General features: G+C 46.0%; 1 protein-coding gene across 5 annotated transcripts in view; it reads left to right on the top strand.

Moving 5' to 3' along the window:
• Window positions 1-14841, top strand: part of PRR5L (proline rich 5 like) — a 169620-nt gene that overhangs the window by 102214 nt on the left and 52565 nt on the right. For 4 of the 5 annotated variants that reach the window (XM_058446698.1, XM_058446694.1, XM_058446695.1 and 1 more), the window contains 2 exons: window positions 6956-7242; window positions 9250-9330. In XM_058446698.1, the coding sequence (XP_058302681.1) occupies window positions 7079-7242; window positions 9250-9330 (245 nt within the window). In that variant the 5' untranslated portion in view covers window positions 6956-7078. Of the gene's footprint in view, window positions 1-2594; window positions 2619-6955; window positions 7243-9249; window positions 9331-14841 lie in introns of those variants that run through there. The other variant, XM_032166253.2, reaches the window with a different exon arrangement.

The following is a 14841-nucleotide window of genomic DNA, read 5'->3' as shown; positions in this document are numbered from 1 at the left end:
TTAGGATTTTTTTTCCTATTTCTGTGAAGAATGTCATTAGTATTTTGATTGGAATTGCATTCAATCTGTAGGTTGCTTTAGATAGTATGGACATTTTAACAATAATGATTCTTTCTATCAGTGAACATGGAATGTCTTTCCATTTTTGTGTGTGTGTCCTAGAAGAGGCAATTTGGACATAAAGAGAAACATCAAGGGCATGAGTGCACAGAGGAAAGACCATGTGAGGGCATGGCTACAAGGCAGCCATCTGTAAACCAAGGAGAGAGACCTCAAAGGAAATCAACCCTGCTGACACCTTGATCATGGACTTCTAGCCTCCAGAACTGTAAGAAAACAAATTTCTGTCGTGTAAGCCATGCAGGCTGCTGTATTTTGTAATAGCAGTTTGAACAGGCTAATACAGGGGTAGTAGTAATGGAGGCAATAAAAGAAACCATAGGTAGCATTTATCAAGCACTTGCTGTGTTCAAGGAGTGTTCTAAGCCCTACTTGAGTCATCTCATCCAATATCTTGCAAATCCTAAATTACCTGCTCAATGCCCCACAGGAAGTGGTGACACCAGCCTGACTTGGGTGCCTTTTCTCTCAGCCTCCACTGGACCTGTGTCTAGCACCTATACAGTTGCAGGAACCATGCAAAGTACTTCATAGACAATCTTTCTAGTCAATACAACTCTCCAAGGTAACTCTTCCTGTTCCCACTTTTCAGATGTAGAAACTGCAGCTCAGAGGTGTCCAAGGTCACACTGTGTGTGTATTGGTTTCTTGTGGCTGCTATAACAAATGACCACAGCTTTCATGGCTTCAAACAACAGAAATATATTCTTTCCTGGTTCTGGAGGCCATAAGTGCAGAATTAAGGTGGGGCAGGGCTGTACTCCCTCTAGGGGGGAATCTGCTTCTTTTCTCTTTCAGCTCCTGGTGGCTGCATTACTCCAGTCTCTGCCTCTGTCTCCACATCACCTTCTTCTCTATGTGTGTCTGTGTCTTCTCCTCTTCTGTCTCTAGTACCTTCTGCATCCCCTTTATAAGGACACATGTGATTGCGTTTATGGCCCACCTGGATAATCCGGGACCAGCTTCTCTTCTCAAAATTCTTACTGAATCACATCTTTTGCCATATAAGATAATATTCACAGGTTTTGGTGACAAGTGAATGTGTCTTTATGGGGGGTGGGGAGATGTTTTTCTGCCTAACGCAGTGAGCGAATGTCAACGTGACCACTGATTTTAGGGTTTATCTGCCCCCAAAGCTCTGAGTGATACACACTTGTGGCTGTACCTCCTTCAGAACTATAAGCATTATACTTCTCAACATCTTTTCTGCAATGCTATTTCTAGGCTCTGGTGGGGGTGGATATTAAGTCGTAACTAAGAATTTCTGGGCCCTTTGACTCAGAAGTTCCACTGCTGAGAAGGCACCTTACAAACATGCTCATGTCATGCCTAAGACCCACAGATATGCTCATTCTTTCTAGTAACAAAAAAAAGGGGAAACTCCCTAAATATCTACCCATAGGGGACTGGTGAAATAAAACGTAATACCTCCTAAATGGAATAGTCAAGCTACCATTAAACATAATAAAGCAGATCAATATGTAGTGATATGGGAAGATGGCCATGATGTGTTATTAAAAGGAAAGAAAAACATTACTCATTCTTATTAGGATATTAAGAAGAATGTGTGTGTACACATGTGTGCAGCTATTAAAAATTAAATAAAATTAAAATTCAGTTCCTCAGTTGCACTACCCACATTTCAAGTTCTCAATAGCCATGTATGGCTAGTGGCTACCATATTGGAGAGCACAAATACGGAACATTTCTGTCATCTCGAAGTTCTACAAGATAGAGCTGCTCTATGCTAAGTGGCTAGAAAGAGGCCTTTCACTGTGTTTGTTATAGAGTTATGTGAATGCTTATGTTTTTTATAAAAATTGACCAAGTATGCTATTATCAGAAAAATAGGGGCACATAGAGTTTCCAAGGTAACATTCTATTTCTTAAGTAGGTACTAGTTCATCATTATTTATTTATTAGTTTTTTTTTTTTAATAGAAACAGGGTTTTGCTCCGTTGCCTAGGGTGGGATGCAGTGACATGATCACAGCTCACTGTAACCTTGAACTCCTGGGCTCAAGCGATCCTCCTGCCTTAGCCTCCTGAATAGCTAAGAATACGGGCAAACACTACCATGCCTGAATAATTTATTTTTATTTTTATTTTTTGTAGAGACAGGGTCTCACTACGTTGCCCATTCTGGTCTCAACCTCCTGGGCTCAAGCAATCCGCCCGCCTCAGCCTCCCAAAGTGCTGGGATTATAGGTGTGGGCCACTATGCCTGGCCTATTATTATTATTTAAAATGTATGTTTGTGTGTGTATAAACTTTAAAAGTATGTTTCGTAATGAAAATATTTTGAAATATGTAGGAAAAAAGAAAAAAGGAATCTCCTGGCAGCCTCAACAGTGAGCCAGGCGTGAGGCTGGGAGACTTCCGGCCAGGGCTGAATCCCTGACCTGACAGCTTTCCAGCCATGGCCAAGTCAGGCACCTGCTCAGGCCTCAGTTTCTTAATTTGTGACAGAGTCTGCTCCATCTGCCTTACAGGACTGAGGTAAGACTTAGAAGCACACCATGTGTAGAAGAACACTTTCAAGCTGAGGAACTTGCTACACAGAGGTGTAGGTCAGTAAATAACGTCACGAGTTATCAAAGGGCTAAGGAGGCAAGCCTGGGTGCACTGTGATGGGGATGGGGGCTCAGAGGACTTGTCTGCTCCTCAGTGGAGTATTTCCAGACGCTGCTGGGTCACCAGAAGCAGAGGGAGCTGCTATTGTATCCCTACTGCTGTCATGGCTTGGCAATTTAGAAATAACTACGACAACATGGTTTTATTTATTGAATGAGCTCTTATGTAGCACTTCTTTGCCAGGTACAGTTCTAAGTGCTTGACAAATATTTACTCATTTAATCCTCCAACCCTCAGGTAGTCACTCAGGGTCATTTCATGTGGGAGGAATTTGAGACTCAGAGAGGTCAAGTAACTTGATCAAGGTCACACAGCTCGTAGGGAGTGGGTGTCTAAGGCAGCTGTGCTTTCTCCTTTCATCCTTTCTCACCACTCCTCTTGCCACCACTTCCAGTTCCATAAGGAACTGGTCATAGAGTTCCTTATGCCAGTTTATTTATCTCAGCATGAGACTGAACTTTTGATAGGAAATTTAGTTCCTAACTTAGTGGCTTCGATTCTGGTTTTCTGGCTGAGTTTGGTAGCATGGAAAAGTGGGAATGGGCTGGAGAATGAGGCACCAGTCACTGATCTGCCACTCACTAGCTGTGTGACTTTGGCTAGGTTACTTAGCATCTCTGATGTTCAAGTTTTTTTTGTGTGTTTGTTTGTTTTTTTTGTTTGTTTGTTTGTTTGTTTTGAGATGGAGTCTTGCTCTGTCGCCCAGGCTGGAGTGCAGTGGTGCGATCTCGGCTCACTGCAACCTCCGCCTCTTGGGTTCAAGTGATTCTCCTGCCTCAGCCTCCTGAGCAGCTGGGACCACAGGCACGCACCACCATGCCCGGCTAATTTTTGTACTTTTAATAGAGACAGGGTTTTGCCATATTGGCCAGGCTCATCTCGAACTCCTGACCTCAAGTGATCTGCCTGCCTTGGCCGGGATTACAGATGCGAGGGACTGTGCCCGGCCTTCTTAATTCTTTTCCTTCATCTTTTTCTTTGTTTTCTTGTCTTTTCTTTCTTTCTTTCTTTCTTTTTTTTTTTTTTGAGACGAGTTTTGCTCTTGTTGCCCAGGCTAGAGTGCAGTGGCACGATCTCAGATCACTGCAACCTCTGCCTCCCAGGTTCAACTGATTCTCCTGCCTCAGCCCCCCGAGTTGCTGGGATTACAGGCATGCACCCCCTCCATGCCTGGCTCATTTTGTATTTTTAGTAGAGACGGGGTTTCTCCATGTTGGTCAGGCTGGTCTTGAACTCCCGACCTCAGGTGATCCACCCACCTCGGCCTCCCAAAGTGCTGGGATTCCAGGCTAAGCAGTGAGCTTAGTCTTGAGGATACAGAGGTGAATAAAGCCCGACACCTGTCTTCAAGGAGTTTGCAAAATGGCCTGGGGGAGCTGGGGAACATGCTCAAACAGGTGTCGGGGAACAGCTCTCACAGTCCTGGCTGTCTTCCCGCCTCGAGCACCTTGGACGTGTTTCTTTGCTTCTTTGCTATACCTTTGTCATCTGTAAATGGGACCTGGACTGGCCCCACTCCCAGGCACCGTCTGTTCTGTCATTTTCTGACTTGTCAGATACAGGTCAGGACAGGCCTGCGCCTGTGGGGCCAGCGCTGTAGCAGGTGAACCCAGGGTGTATCAGCGTTTCCCTTTAGGCCACTCTTGTCAGTGCTCCCAATGGCCTCCTCCTTCCACCCTGTGCTGCTCTGGGGAGGTCTCTTGGCTCCGCCCAGCAGTAGGAACGGTGGAGACAAAGAAAGCTTCACGTTCTCTTCAGCTGTCAGGATCGAGAGTGGCGAATTCTGGAGGAGAAAAATGAGTCAGTGGCAACTCGTTGTGTGTGACTCTGCGGTTTATCTGAGTCCACAGGAGCCACAGTCATAGGCTGAAAATGACCCTTATTTAAGAGAGGCTGAGTGTGTGGATGGGGCTGCCCAGGTGCTTTGCTGGACTAGGCAGCCTGGGGACACTAACTGAGAAGTGGACGGGGACAGAAGCCAGGCTGCGATCCTCAGTGTCTTACAGTTTCCTGGAGAAGTGGGTGTTTTGGCAGGAAGGTGATGGGTAAACACCTGGAACGATCCATTCTGCTCACTTTTCTACTTCCCTGTACCAGCGCCATGGAATGAGAGGCAGCTCGGTTCACTCGTTTAAGATCCTCACAAAGGGAGTTAATTCACACAGGTGAATTGCACTTAGCAGGCCCATTTGAAGAAGGGCAGCGAAATGGATCCTGTCTCAGTAGTGTGACCTTTACTGGGCAAGTGAAACCTCAAAGCTAGCCAGTTTAAGGATACGGAAGGACCTTCTGTGGCTTTTTATTTCTTCGTCACCTCATTCGTTGGTTTGTGTAGATCTTTCCATGCTGCAGTGGCATTTATGAAGCTGCTGAGGCCTTCTGAAACTTGACAGGCCTGTTATGCTTCTTTTGTTAATAAAGTTTAACAAACTGTTGAACTCATTCTGAGCAGGAGGTGAAGGGGCAAAGACTGTCCAGGAAAACAGGACGTAAGTCTGCTTTCCTTAAAAGAAAAAAGTTAAGAGACAGGACAAGCCATTTCTTTTCTGCCTCTTCGTATTACAATTTCCTTGTTGCTATGCCTGTTGCCTGCAGATAGCTGCTAACACCTCCTGTGCCCTCTGGATGGCTTGCCTCCGGGTCCATCTGAGTGGCTTAACTCACTCTTCTGACCACAACAGCGTGTTTGATTTGGAGGTGAGACTTCAGTTCCCCCTTCTTCAAATGCTAACCAGCTGGAGCTGCAAAACCTTCTCCCCTGGCAACCTGAAGGTTGACTTAAGGCTAGAATATCTTTTTCTTGCATCACTAGTGTTTGGGACATAGCAGAGTTAGCTGGTGAGAGAGATGGCAGTGAAAATACTTCTGGGCTAAACCTACTAAACCCTCAAGTAAAAAGTGACTATGAGACTCGTGGTGTTTCCTTTTGTCCTTCACTCTGCTGAACTCTAATATTCACCTTTTAAGTCATTCATTTAGACTTTAGAGTCACTAAAGAATAAGAGACTGAAATTACAGGTCCAAAGGTGTCGAGGAAAGAAAGAAATTCATGTGAATAGAAATAGCCAGTCTTTGAGGCCCATGGCTCTGCCATTCTGCCAGCCATGTCACATGATCTCACTTCGTCCCTCCAGTCCTGGAAAGTGGGCATTAGTAACAGCTGAGGACTTTAGACTCAGTGTGTTCAAAGTCACACAACTTGGGAGTGGCCAAGTTAAGACTCAAACCTGAAGCCACTGCCTTTAACCTCGAAGCCATGAAGTCTCCCAGCAACTGCTACAAGGGGACAGTGTCCTTGAACCCAACCCTGCAGGGCGAGTTGGGTTTAAATAAGCAGAGGGAAAAAGGAAGAGAATTCTGGGCAAGAGGAGTAGTTGGTACGAGCAAAAGCGTGGGGGAAGGACTGTGCATGACATAGAAGAGTGCCTGCTGGTTGCGAGCTCCATGGGGCAGGGCACCAGGGCCTCTGGAGCCATCTTATACCTCCCAGTGCCTAAGTGCCTGTGCATAGTAGCTGCTCAATAAACATTTATTGCATGAGAGAATGCTTAAAAAGACAGTTATCTTCTCCGTAGACTGAGTACCCTGAGGGCAGGGATTTGGTCTTAGAAATCTTTGGATGTTCTACAACTCACAGTGGTTAATAGATAGCAAACACTCAGTGAGTGTGTCCTGATGAAATGAGTGAAGGAACAGCAGGTAAGGGAAGGTGAGATGTGCTCGAGTGAAGAGTCACTGATACTTTGAGAAAAACTGAGCAATATATGCAGACTGGCATGGTAAGGGCATATCATGGAAGGTCATCAATGCCAGGATGAGGAGCTCTTGTGTCCTCCTTGAGACATTTTTTAAAAATCCATCTCTTACTGCACAACATCGTGGGCCACAGGAACCCAGGCAGTGCCCAAACTGATGGGTGCATATTGGAACCGGAGTCTAGCACAGCTTAGAAATAATTTTTCTGCAGGACTGGCCTTAGGCTGGCCCCATGGTCACTGTCTTCCCACCTGAGGGTGACCACACTGTTACAACCGAAAAGAGACCTGTACAAACTTGTGAATGGGAACCTGCAAGGGAATAGATGCTGTTGCTGGGTCCCGCAGTTGTTTTCGGGGTAGTTAAGCTGGAAAGTCCCAGCCAACTTCCTCTAAGAGGTGTTCTCAGGCCAGGAGTTCTCAATAAAAGCTGCCCTCTCTTTTCAGGTGTTGGCTATTTGTGGTTTTAAGAAAGCCTGAGGGCCTGAAGGCAGCCCCTGGAGAAGCCCTTTCTGAGGGCATTCAGAACCTTCTGGTCCTAGAGGTGAAGCTGAACTGTCACCAGGACTTATGACCCGCGGCTTCGCTCCCATTCTGCCCGTCGAGTTCCACAAGATGGGCTCCTTCCGCAGGCCTAGACCGCGCTTCATGAGCTCCCCCGTGCTCAGCGACCTTCCCCGATTCCAAGCGACTCGGCAGGCTCTGCAGCTGAGCTCCAGCTCAGCCTGGAACAGGTGAAGGAGGATGTGGGGTGGAGGGCTGCCAAGGGCCATGGCGGGGAGGCAGGCATCCGGGGGCTGACTGAGCTTCTGCTGATTCTGGGAAGGCCGTGATTATGGGGGTAAATAATGATGAGAGCAAATTTTCTTTTTTTTCCTTTTTTTAGAGACATAGTCTCACTCTGTCACCCAGGCTGGAGTGCGGTGGTGCAATTATAGTTCACTGCAGCCTCAAACTTCTGGGCTCGAGCGATCCTCCTGCCCCAGCCTCCCCAGTAGCTGGGACTACAGGCACATGCCACCACACCCAGCTAATTAAAAAAGCAATTTTTTTAAAGAGATGGGGGGTCTCACTATACTGCCCAGGCTGGCCTTGAACTCCTGGCCTCAAGGGATCACTCCCACCTCAGCCTTCCAAAGCGCTGGGATTATGGGTGTGAGCTACCACACCTGGCCAAGAGAGCAAGTTTTTTTTATATCCAGTGTGTCTGTTAGCTTTCTTTGTTTCAGTAGCCAGAAAATAGACCACTGAGAGCCTCTGGCCTGTCAGGAGAGTCAGTTTACCAGACTGGGACAGTTGCACTGGAATTTACAGTCACTATTCAAGCTCATTAGTCACACCTGAAACTGTCAGCATATCCGAGAGTGGGCTTCTTTAAGAAACCTTAAGTAACCTACTTCCCACTTGGGAAGATAAAACATGTCTGTGAAAAATTAAATGATTGGCATAAACCCAAGATTATGAAGACCTGTGAGCCACAGGTGCTTGGAAGAGGAGGCACAGAGCTTTGTTAGGTGTCTCGCCAACCTTTTGTGCACCAAGAATTGAGCAGACTGAATCAGCACTATGTCTTATATGCTTGTGGGCTACTGTTTTTCAAATCTTTGCAGACATTGGAGTAATTAAATGCATCATTATTTTGAAGCATGACTGAATTCTTTGTAGTTTGGATCGTTATGGATCTTTTCTCTTTCTTCTTTTCTTGAGACAGTCTTGCTCTGTTGCCCAGGCTGGAGTGCAGTGGTGCGATCTTGGCTCACTGCAACCTCTGCCTCCCGGGTTCAAGTGATTCTCTTGCCTCAGCCTCCTGAGTAGCTGGGTTTACAGGTGTGCGCCACCACACCTGACTGATTTTCTATTTTTAGTAGAGATGGGGTTTCACCATGTTGGTAAGGCTGGTCTCGAACTCCTGACCCCAAGTGATCCACCAGCCTCTGCCTCCCAAAGTGCTGGGATTACAGGCGTGAGCCACCGTGCCTGGCCCACTACGGATATTTTCAATGAATGGACACAGAAAGCATGACTCTGATGATAGGGATGGAGAGAGGGGGCTCCAAAATGTTTTGGTGTTAAATGGATCCCTGTTCTTTAAAGAAAACGCCAGGGCCCTTAATATAGACAAGATCGTAAGCAGCTCCTTTGCTGAAACACTGGGCTGTCATCCCAGGGGCTGTGGAGTAAGCCCCGATATGGCCTCTCAAGGGACTAACTCTGCTGCCGGTACACCTCACAGGAGTGGAAATATGAGGGGCCTGTAAGGCTGGACTGCGAGAAATTCTTCCAAGGAAAGTGCTGTTAAAAAGGAAAGGAATTACCGGTTCATGTTAGCTCAGGGCCACCAAGCTTCCCTGTAAAGACAGTGGCTGTGAAAGAACCGCAGGCATGGGTCAGCTTCTGCTTGCAGGAAATGCCATTTGGAATCTCCCAGGCCCATGCAGTTTCCTGCGATCAGATACCACTGGCTGCCCTTGAGTGTGGCTGCACCAGCAGGACCACCAGCGAGGTGAGGGAGGAAGACCTGCTGGCTTGCAAGAAAGTGGGGGCTGCTTTTGAGTCCTTTCGGCTTCGGTCTTCCTTTCTCTCCAAGGACACTGAGGAGGAAATGGAGGATGGATGGAGTGTGTGGCCAGGTTTGTGCTATGAGCTTCCTGGTCACTCCACCCACCTTCAGCCCTGAGCTGCTATTGAAATGGCCCAAGAAGGGAGATTCTCTAACCAAGGGTTATTCTCTTTTCCTGTAGCGTTCAGACCGCTGTGATCAACGTTTTCAAAGGGGGCGGCTTGCAAAGCAACGAGCTCTATGCCCTGAATGAAAACATCAGGTATGTGGCAGGCCAGACTTGGTGCCATTTTCCCCTATAATCCTGAGCAGGGGCAGAGGGCTACCCCCTTAGGAGACTTTATGGTTTTTTTTTTTTTCCCTGCTTGATTCTTATTGCTTCTTCTGTCAGCTATGCTGCTTTCATGGCTGTTGCGTTCTGAGACCTGTGTCTGTCTAGACTTCTGATCCAGAGAGAATCATTTGTTCAGTAGGTAGTGTGTTTTGTGGGGGAAGGGGTAGAGGTTGATAGATGGCAGCTGTCATTTATTCTGTAAGCATTTATTGTGCCCTTCCTAACCATTAGGCATCATAACAGGTAATTCAGCTTAGCTGTTGGAACCAGACTGCTTGGGGCTTTATTGCGTTCTTCGTTTTACTAAGTGACTTACTAGCAAACATTTGAGTGCATCTCTGTTGGCCAGGCACTGGAGAGACAGCAAGGACCAAAGACAGACATGGACCCTGCTCTCCTGGAATTTATATTCATTGGGAAGAGAATCATTAGTCAACTAGCCACACATGTGAAATGTAAAAGTGCAACTAAGACAGCTACTCCAACACAGCTGATGTGATGAAAGCATATGTTAAAATGACTTGATGTTTGTCAAGGAGGCCAGGAGTGGTGGATGTGATGCTGCTGCTGTGATCTGAAACATCCATGGAAATTACCTAGGTGAACAGGGCTCCAGTTGGTAGAAACTGCGCATGCAAAGTTCCTGTGGTTGCAATGAGCAAGGAACCAAAAGAAGGCCCATCCACATGCATAGAGCACCAGAAGTTGGGTAGCTGTGCAGTTAGGTGTATGTTTTGGTGAAATGAGAGCAGCAAGTCAGGCAGGGCTCAGTGCACCAGGATCTTCTAGGGACAGGAGATCGATCCATCAGGTTTTTTTTTTTTTTTGACACTGAGTCTTGCTCTGTTGCCCAGGCTGGAGTGCAGTGGCGCCATCTCGGCTCACTGCAACCTCCGCCTCCTGGGATCAAGCAATTCTCTGCCTCAGCCTCCCAAGCTGGGATCACAGGTGCCTGCCACCATGCCTGGCTAATTTTAGTATTTTTAGTAGAGATGAGGTTTCATCATCTTGGCCAGGCTGGTCTTGAACTGACCTCGTGATCCACCCACCTCAGCCTCCCAAAGTGCTGGGATTACAGGCGTGAGCCACCATGCCTTGCCTCCATCAGGTCTTTTTATGCCCTGGTATTCATCTGTTTCTGGATATGTTAAGTGCAGAACTTCAAGGCTAAAGACCCAACCCTGGAGTGGGCAGAACAATAAACAAGTCCATTGTTCTTTGTTGTTTGGTCCTGTTTACAGTTCGTTAAGGCCTGCATTAAGGTCATTGAGGTGTTTTAAGAGCTCTACTTTCATTAAAGTCTTTAGAATTGTATTAAATTTCCATCCATGTTCTTAAATTTCACATCATACTTACATAAATATGGGAAAAGTCAAAAGATATCTAGCCCAAGGCCTCATTTTACAAAGGAGGAAACTGAGGCCCCAAGAAGTTGAGTGACAGGGGCAAAGCAGGGTCAGCCAACCCCCACGTTGCAAAGCTTCATTTTTCTCTAAGAACTAAAATTCTGGCCTTTCCATGAGGTTCTTTAGTTCACAATAGAAGTATAAATAAATAAAACAGGGACTCAGGAATGTGCTAATTGTTTTTCACTTTGGGAGGCTGATCCTGAAATTGTACTTAAAAGCTCTGTGGACAGCTGGGAGAAGTACAGGCCAAGCCAGATTTCACCAGCTCAGGTAGCCCAGGGGCTGCTAACTCAAAAGACTTCAGGTACCAAGAAGGTCTTCTGAATGGGTGAAGCTGGCGTGGGTGCCTGGTGGTGAGATGGTGCCGTCTGTCGAAAGAGGATTACCCTGGTAGAACACAGGCCCACCGATACATCTGTTATTTTTCAAGAAGAACTGGAAATGGAGATGTTTATGTAAATTTTCTGACTTTTAAATATTGTTAAATAATCCAAATTTCCCCAAACATTGGTGTAGGCCAAACAAAACACATCTGTGGATTGAATATGGCCAAGAAGCTGCCCTTTTATAATACCAGCTGTTGCATGCATTGGGGAGGCATTGCTGCTTCGGGGTGTTGAGTCCCAGAAAATGCTAGGTGCCTTCCTCCTACATCAACACATTCAACCCTCCCCACAGCCCTTTGTTATGAGTAGTTGATAAATGAGAAAATCCTGCAATAGAGAAATTAAATAACTTGTCCAAAGTCACACAGCAATGAGCAGTGGCAAAAGGATTTGAACTCCTTTCTGACTTAGATACCTGTAGTAGTCTACTGGGGCTGCCATAACAAATACCATTGACTGGATGACTTCAACAACAAAAATTTATTTCTCAATGTTCTGGAGGCTGGGAAGTCCAAGATCAAGGTGCTGGTCATTTCCATTCCTGGTGATGGCCCTCTTCCCGGCTTGAAGATGTGTACTGCGTGTACACATGACCTCTTTTGCACTCGATGGGGAGAGAGAGCTCTCTGATGTCTCTTGTAACAACACTAATCATGTGGGCCCTACTCTTATGACCTCATCTAACCCCAAGTATCTCTCAAAGGCCCATCTCCAAATCCCATCAAATTGGGGGTTAAGGCTGTGACATATAAATTTTGGGGGGACTCATAGCAACACCTTTGTTCTTTGCACTGTATTGTAGTGTCAGAAAGAGAGGTCTTACGTTGGGAGAAGGATTAAGTTGATGGTTCCTGATCTTTTTTTCTGCCATCGTTCCTTTCCCAAGGTCTCTGTGAGCCCATCTCTTATCACATCCTGTGACTAACACCATCCTGAGGAGCAGGACACTCCCCCAGCCCTCCTTTCCAGTGTTGGGGTTAGGGGTGCTAGATGTTCCTCTGTGTCTGCAGTGATTTTTCACACTAGTGGGAAATACATATGGTTGAGGTTTGAAACTATTCGCCCAGATATAAATTGAGCCCAGAATAAGCCAAAACTTAAAAAAAAAAATTAGAGCTTTCCTTCCCCATATTTCTGTACCTTGCATTCTAGCCACACTATTTTAGAGAAGGCCAGAGGATGGAGATAGGCTTTCACATCAGAGATGCAGAATATAACTGAGAATGTGAAGCATCTCCCAGGCATTGATGTGACCTGGATGTCCCAAGTTGAATGAAGCTAGCCCTCCCACATCAGCAAGTGCCTGTGTGGAGGTAAACACAGCTGCCTTTATTCCAGCGTCTTAAACACTGAAATAGGCTGCTCTCTGTTACATTCAAGTAGACACTTGGGCTTTGATTTTCCTTTTGGAAGACTTGTTTGCAGAATAGATCTATCAACTCAACATGGTTGAGGCAGGACTGGTGGAGAGGGTGGGGCACAGGATGGTAGGGATGTCAGAAAGAGATGTGCAAACAGAGAAGCCTCAGTTCTTCAGCCCATTTTTCAGTTGTGACAGTCCTGTTATATCAAGAGGATTTGTGCTAAGTTTAATAGAAATTTTTAACCGAAGAGAGCAGTTTCTGGATTCAGAGAGACCAGGGATCAAGACTGGGCTAGCTGTGTGACCTTGGGCAAGTGACTTCATTTTTCTAAGTCTGTTTTGTCTTTTATGAAATGAGGATAATAATAGCATTAACCTCATTGTCATTGGAAGGATTGAGATAATGCTAAAAGCATCCTTAGTACAGGGTCTGGTGATTTAATAAAGGTTTAATAAATGTTAGCCATAGGATTCTTATTACTGTGAACAGTTAAGAAATATTAAAGTGATACATAATGGGTGAGTACGATGCATGAGAGCACAGGCCGATGTGATGAATTACCCCGTGAATAGTGCTGTGTATAACCCTCTCCAGGCCAGGTGTCATGCTCCCACCTGTAATCCCAGCTCTTTGGGAGGCTGAGGCAGGAGGATCGCTTGAGTCCAGGTGTTTGAGACCAGCTTGGGCAGCATAATGAAACCCCGGTTTCTTCAAAAAATACAAATAAAATGAAAAGCTGGGCGTGATGATGCACACTGCACTCCAGCCTGGGCAACAGAGCAAGAGCCTGTCTCAGAAAAAACTTCTCCAGCAGTTTGGATGAGGTGAGCTCACTCTGAACTAGAGAGTCCGGGATAGAATCCACAAAGAGTGGTGCCTGGAGTTGAAGTTTGGGTGAGGCTAAGTTGTTACAAGGAGAGCCAGCTGTTTCTCCATTCCACAGAGAAAAGAACAAGAGGAAATGACTTTCTCAGTTCTCCATTCTACTGAAGCCAAGTGGTAATAAACTTTTTGATGGAGTGTCCAAGTCTGGGGTCAAAGCCTAAATCAGATTCTTTGGGTCACTCATCCCAGCCACCCTGGCCACTTTCTATCTGTAGGGTTAGTATGTACCTGGGAAATACAAATTTATTTAAATAGTAGTCAATGCAAAGGATGACTAGGAAGGTAGATGTTTTATGTAACTGGGTCTTGTAATGCAGTCATTATTATAAGTGGCCTTTCCATTTAAGACATGTCTTTGAAAATAGACTCTAGTTTAAGTGTTAGCAGATAGACTTTGAAGTAATTATGAGGAAGAACTTGGGACTGAGGACGGTCAAATTCTAAAACACAGTATTGGATCCAAAGACAGGTTTCTCCACACTTTAAGAATAAATCCGTCAGGCCAGGTGCGGCAGCTCACCCTGTAGTACCAGAACTTTGAGAGGCTAAGGCGGGTGGATCATCTGAGGTCAGGAGTTTGAGACCAGCCTGGCCAACATGGCAAAACCCCGACTCTACTAAAAATACAAAAATTAGCCAGGTGTGGTGGTGTGCGCCTGTAATCCCAGCCAGCTATTTTTGGGAGGCTGAGGCAGGAGAATCGCTTGAACCTGGGAGACAGAGGTTGCAGTGAGCCAAGATCGTGCCACACTGCACTCCAGCCTGGGGTACAGAGCGAGACTTTGTCTCAAAAAAAAAAAATCCATCAGAAATGTCTCACCTCAATAAAGCAGCCAATGTTGCCCCATGTAAAAGTCAGGGTACGTGGTCTATTGATATGAAAACCATAAATCGGAATATTTCCTATTGAAACTGCCTTAGGAGGCACAGCTTGCACATTGTAATATCTCTCAAGGCAAGAAAATGACCTTTCAGAATAGACGTATTCTAGCTAAATCCCCAGGCATCACAATCAACAATTCTGGCTTCCCTAAATTTCCATCTGCCGGAGTTCGGGCTCATTCTGGGAGTCTTCTTGTTTTGAATTCTCAATGGGGTGTTAGTGCGGTTTTTAACACCCCTCTCCAGCCTCACCCCTGATGTGGCTGCATTTTGGCAGCGAGGAAAAGTCAGGGTTAGAGGTTTGGGTTTCATGAGCCCTTCCAAGAACAAGAGCAGCTAAGCTGACACAGGAGCACACTCTCCCTAAACAGTCTTTTCTGCCAACTCTCCCACTGATTTTATGTGACCGAGAAGAATTAGGAAAGCGTGAAAAAAGCAAGATTGATGTTTGCTGGTTCTTTGAAGAACCTGATTGCCAATGTTCTTATAAGGGCTTTCAGTCTTTGAGTGTTG

The sequence above is a fragment of the Hylobates moloch genome, unplaced genomic scaffold, assembly GCF_009828535.3.
Source record: "Hylobates moloch isolate HMO894 unplaced genomic scaffold, HMol_V3 SCAFFOLD_11, whole genome shotgun sequence".
Classification (NCBI taxonomy): domain Eukaryota; kingdom Metazoa; phylum Chordata; class Mammalia; order Primates; family Hylobatidae; genus Hylobates; species Hylobates moloch.
The sequence above is the reverse complement of the archived record's forward strand: the minus strand, read 5'-3'. Positions and strand labels throughout refer to the sequence as shown.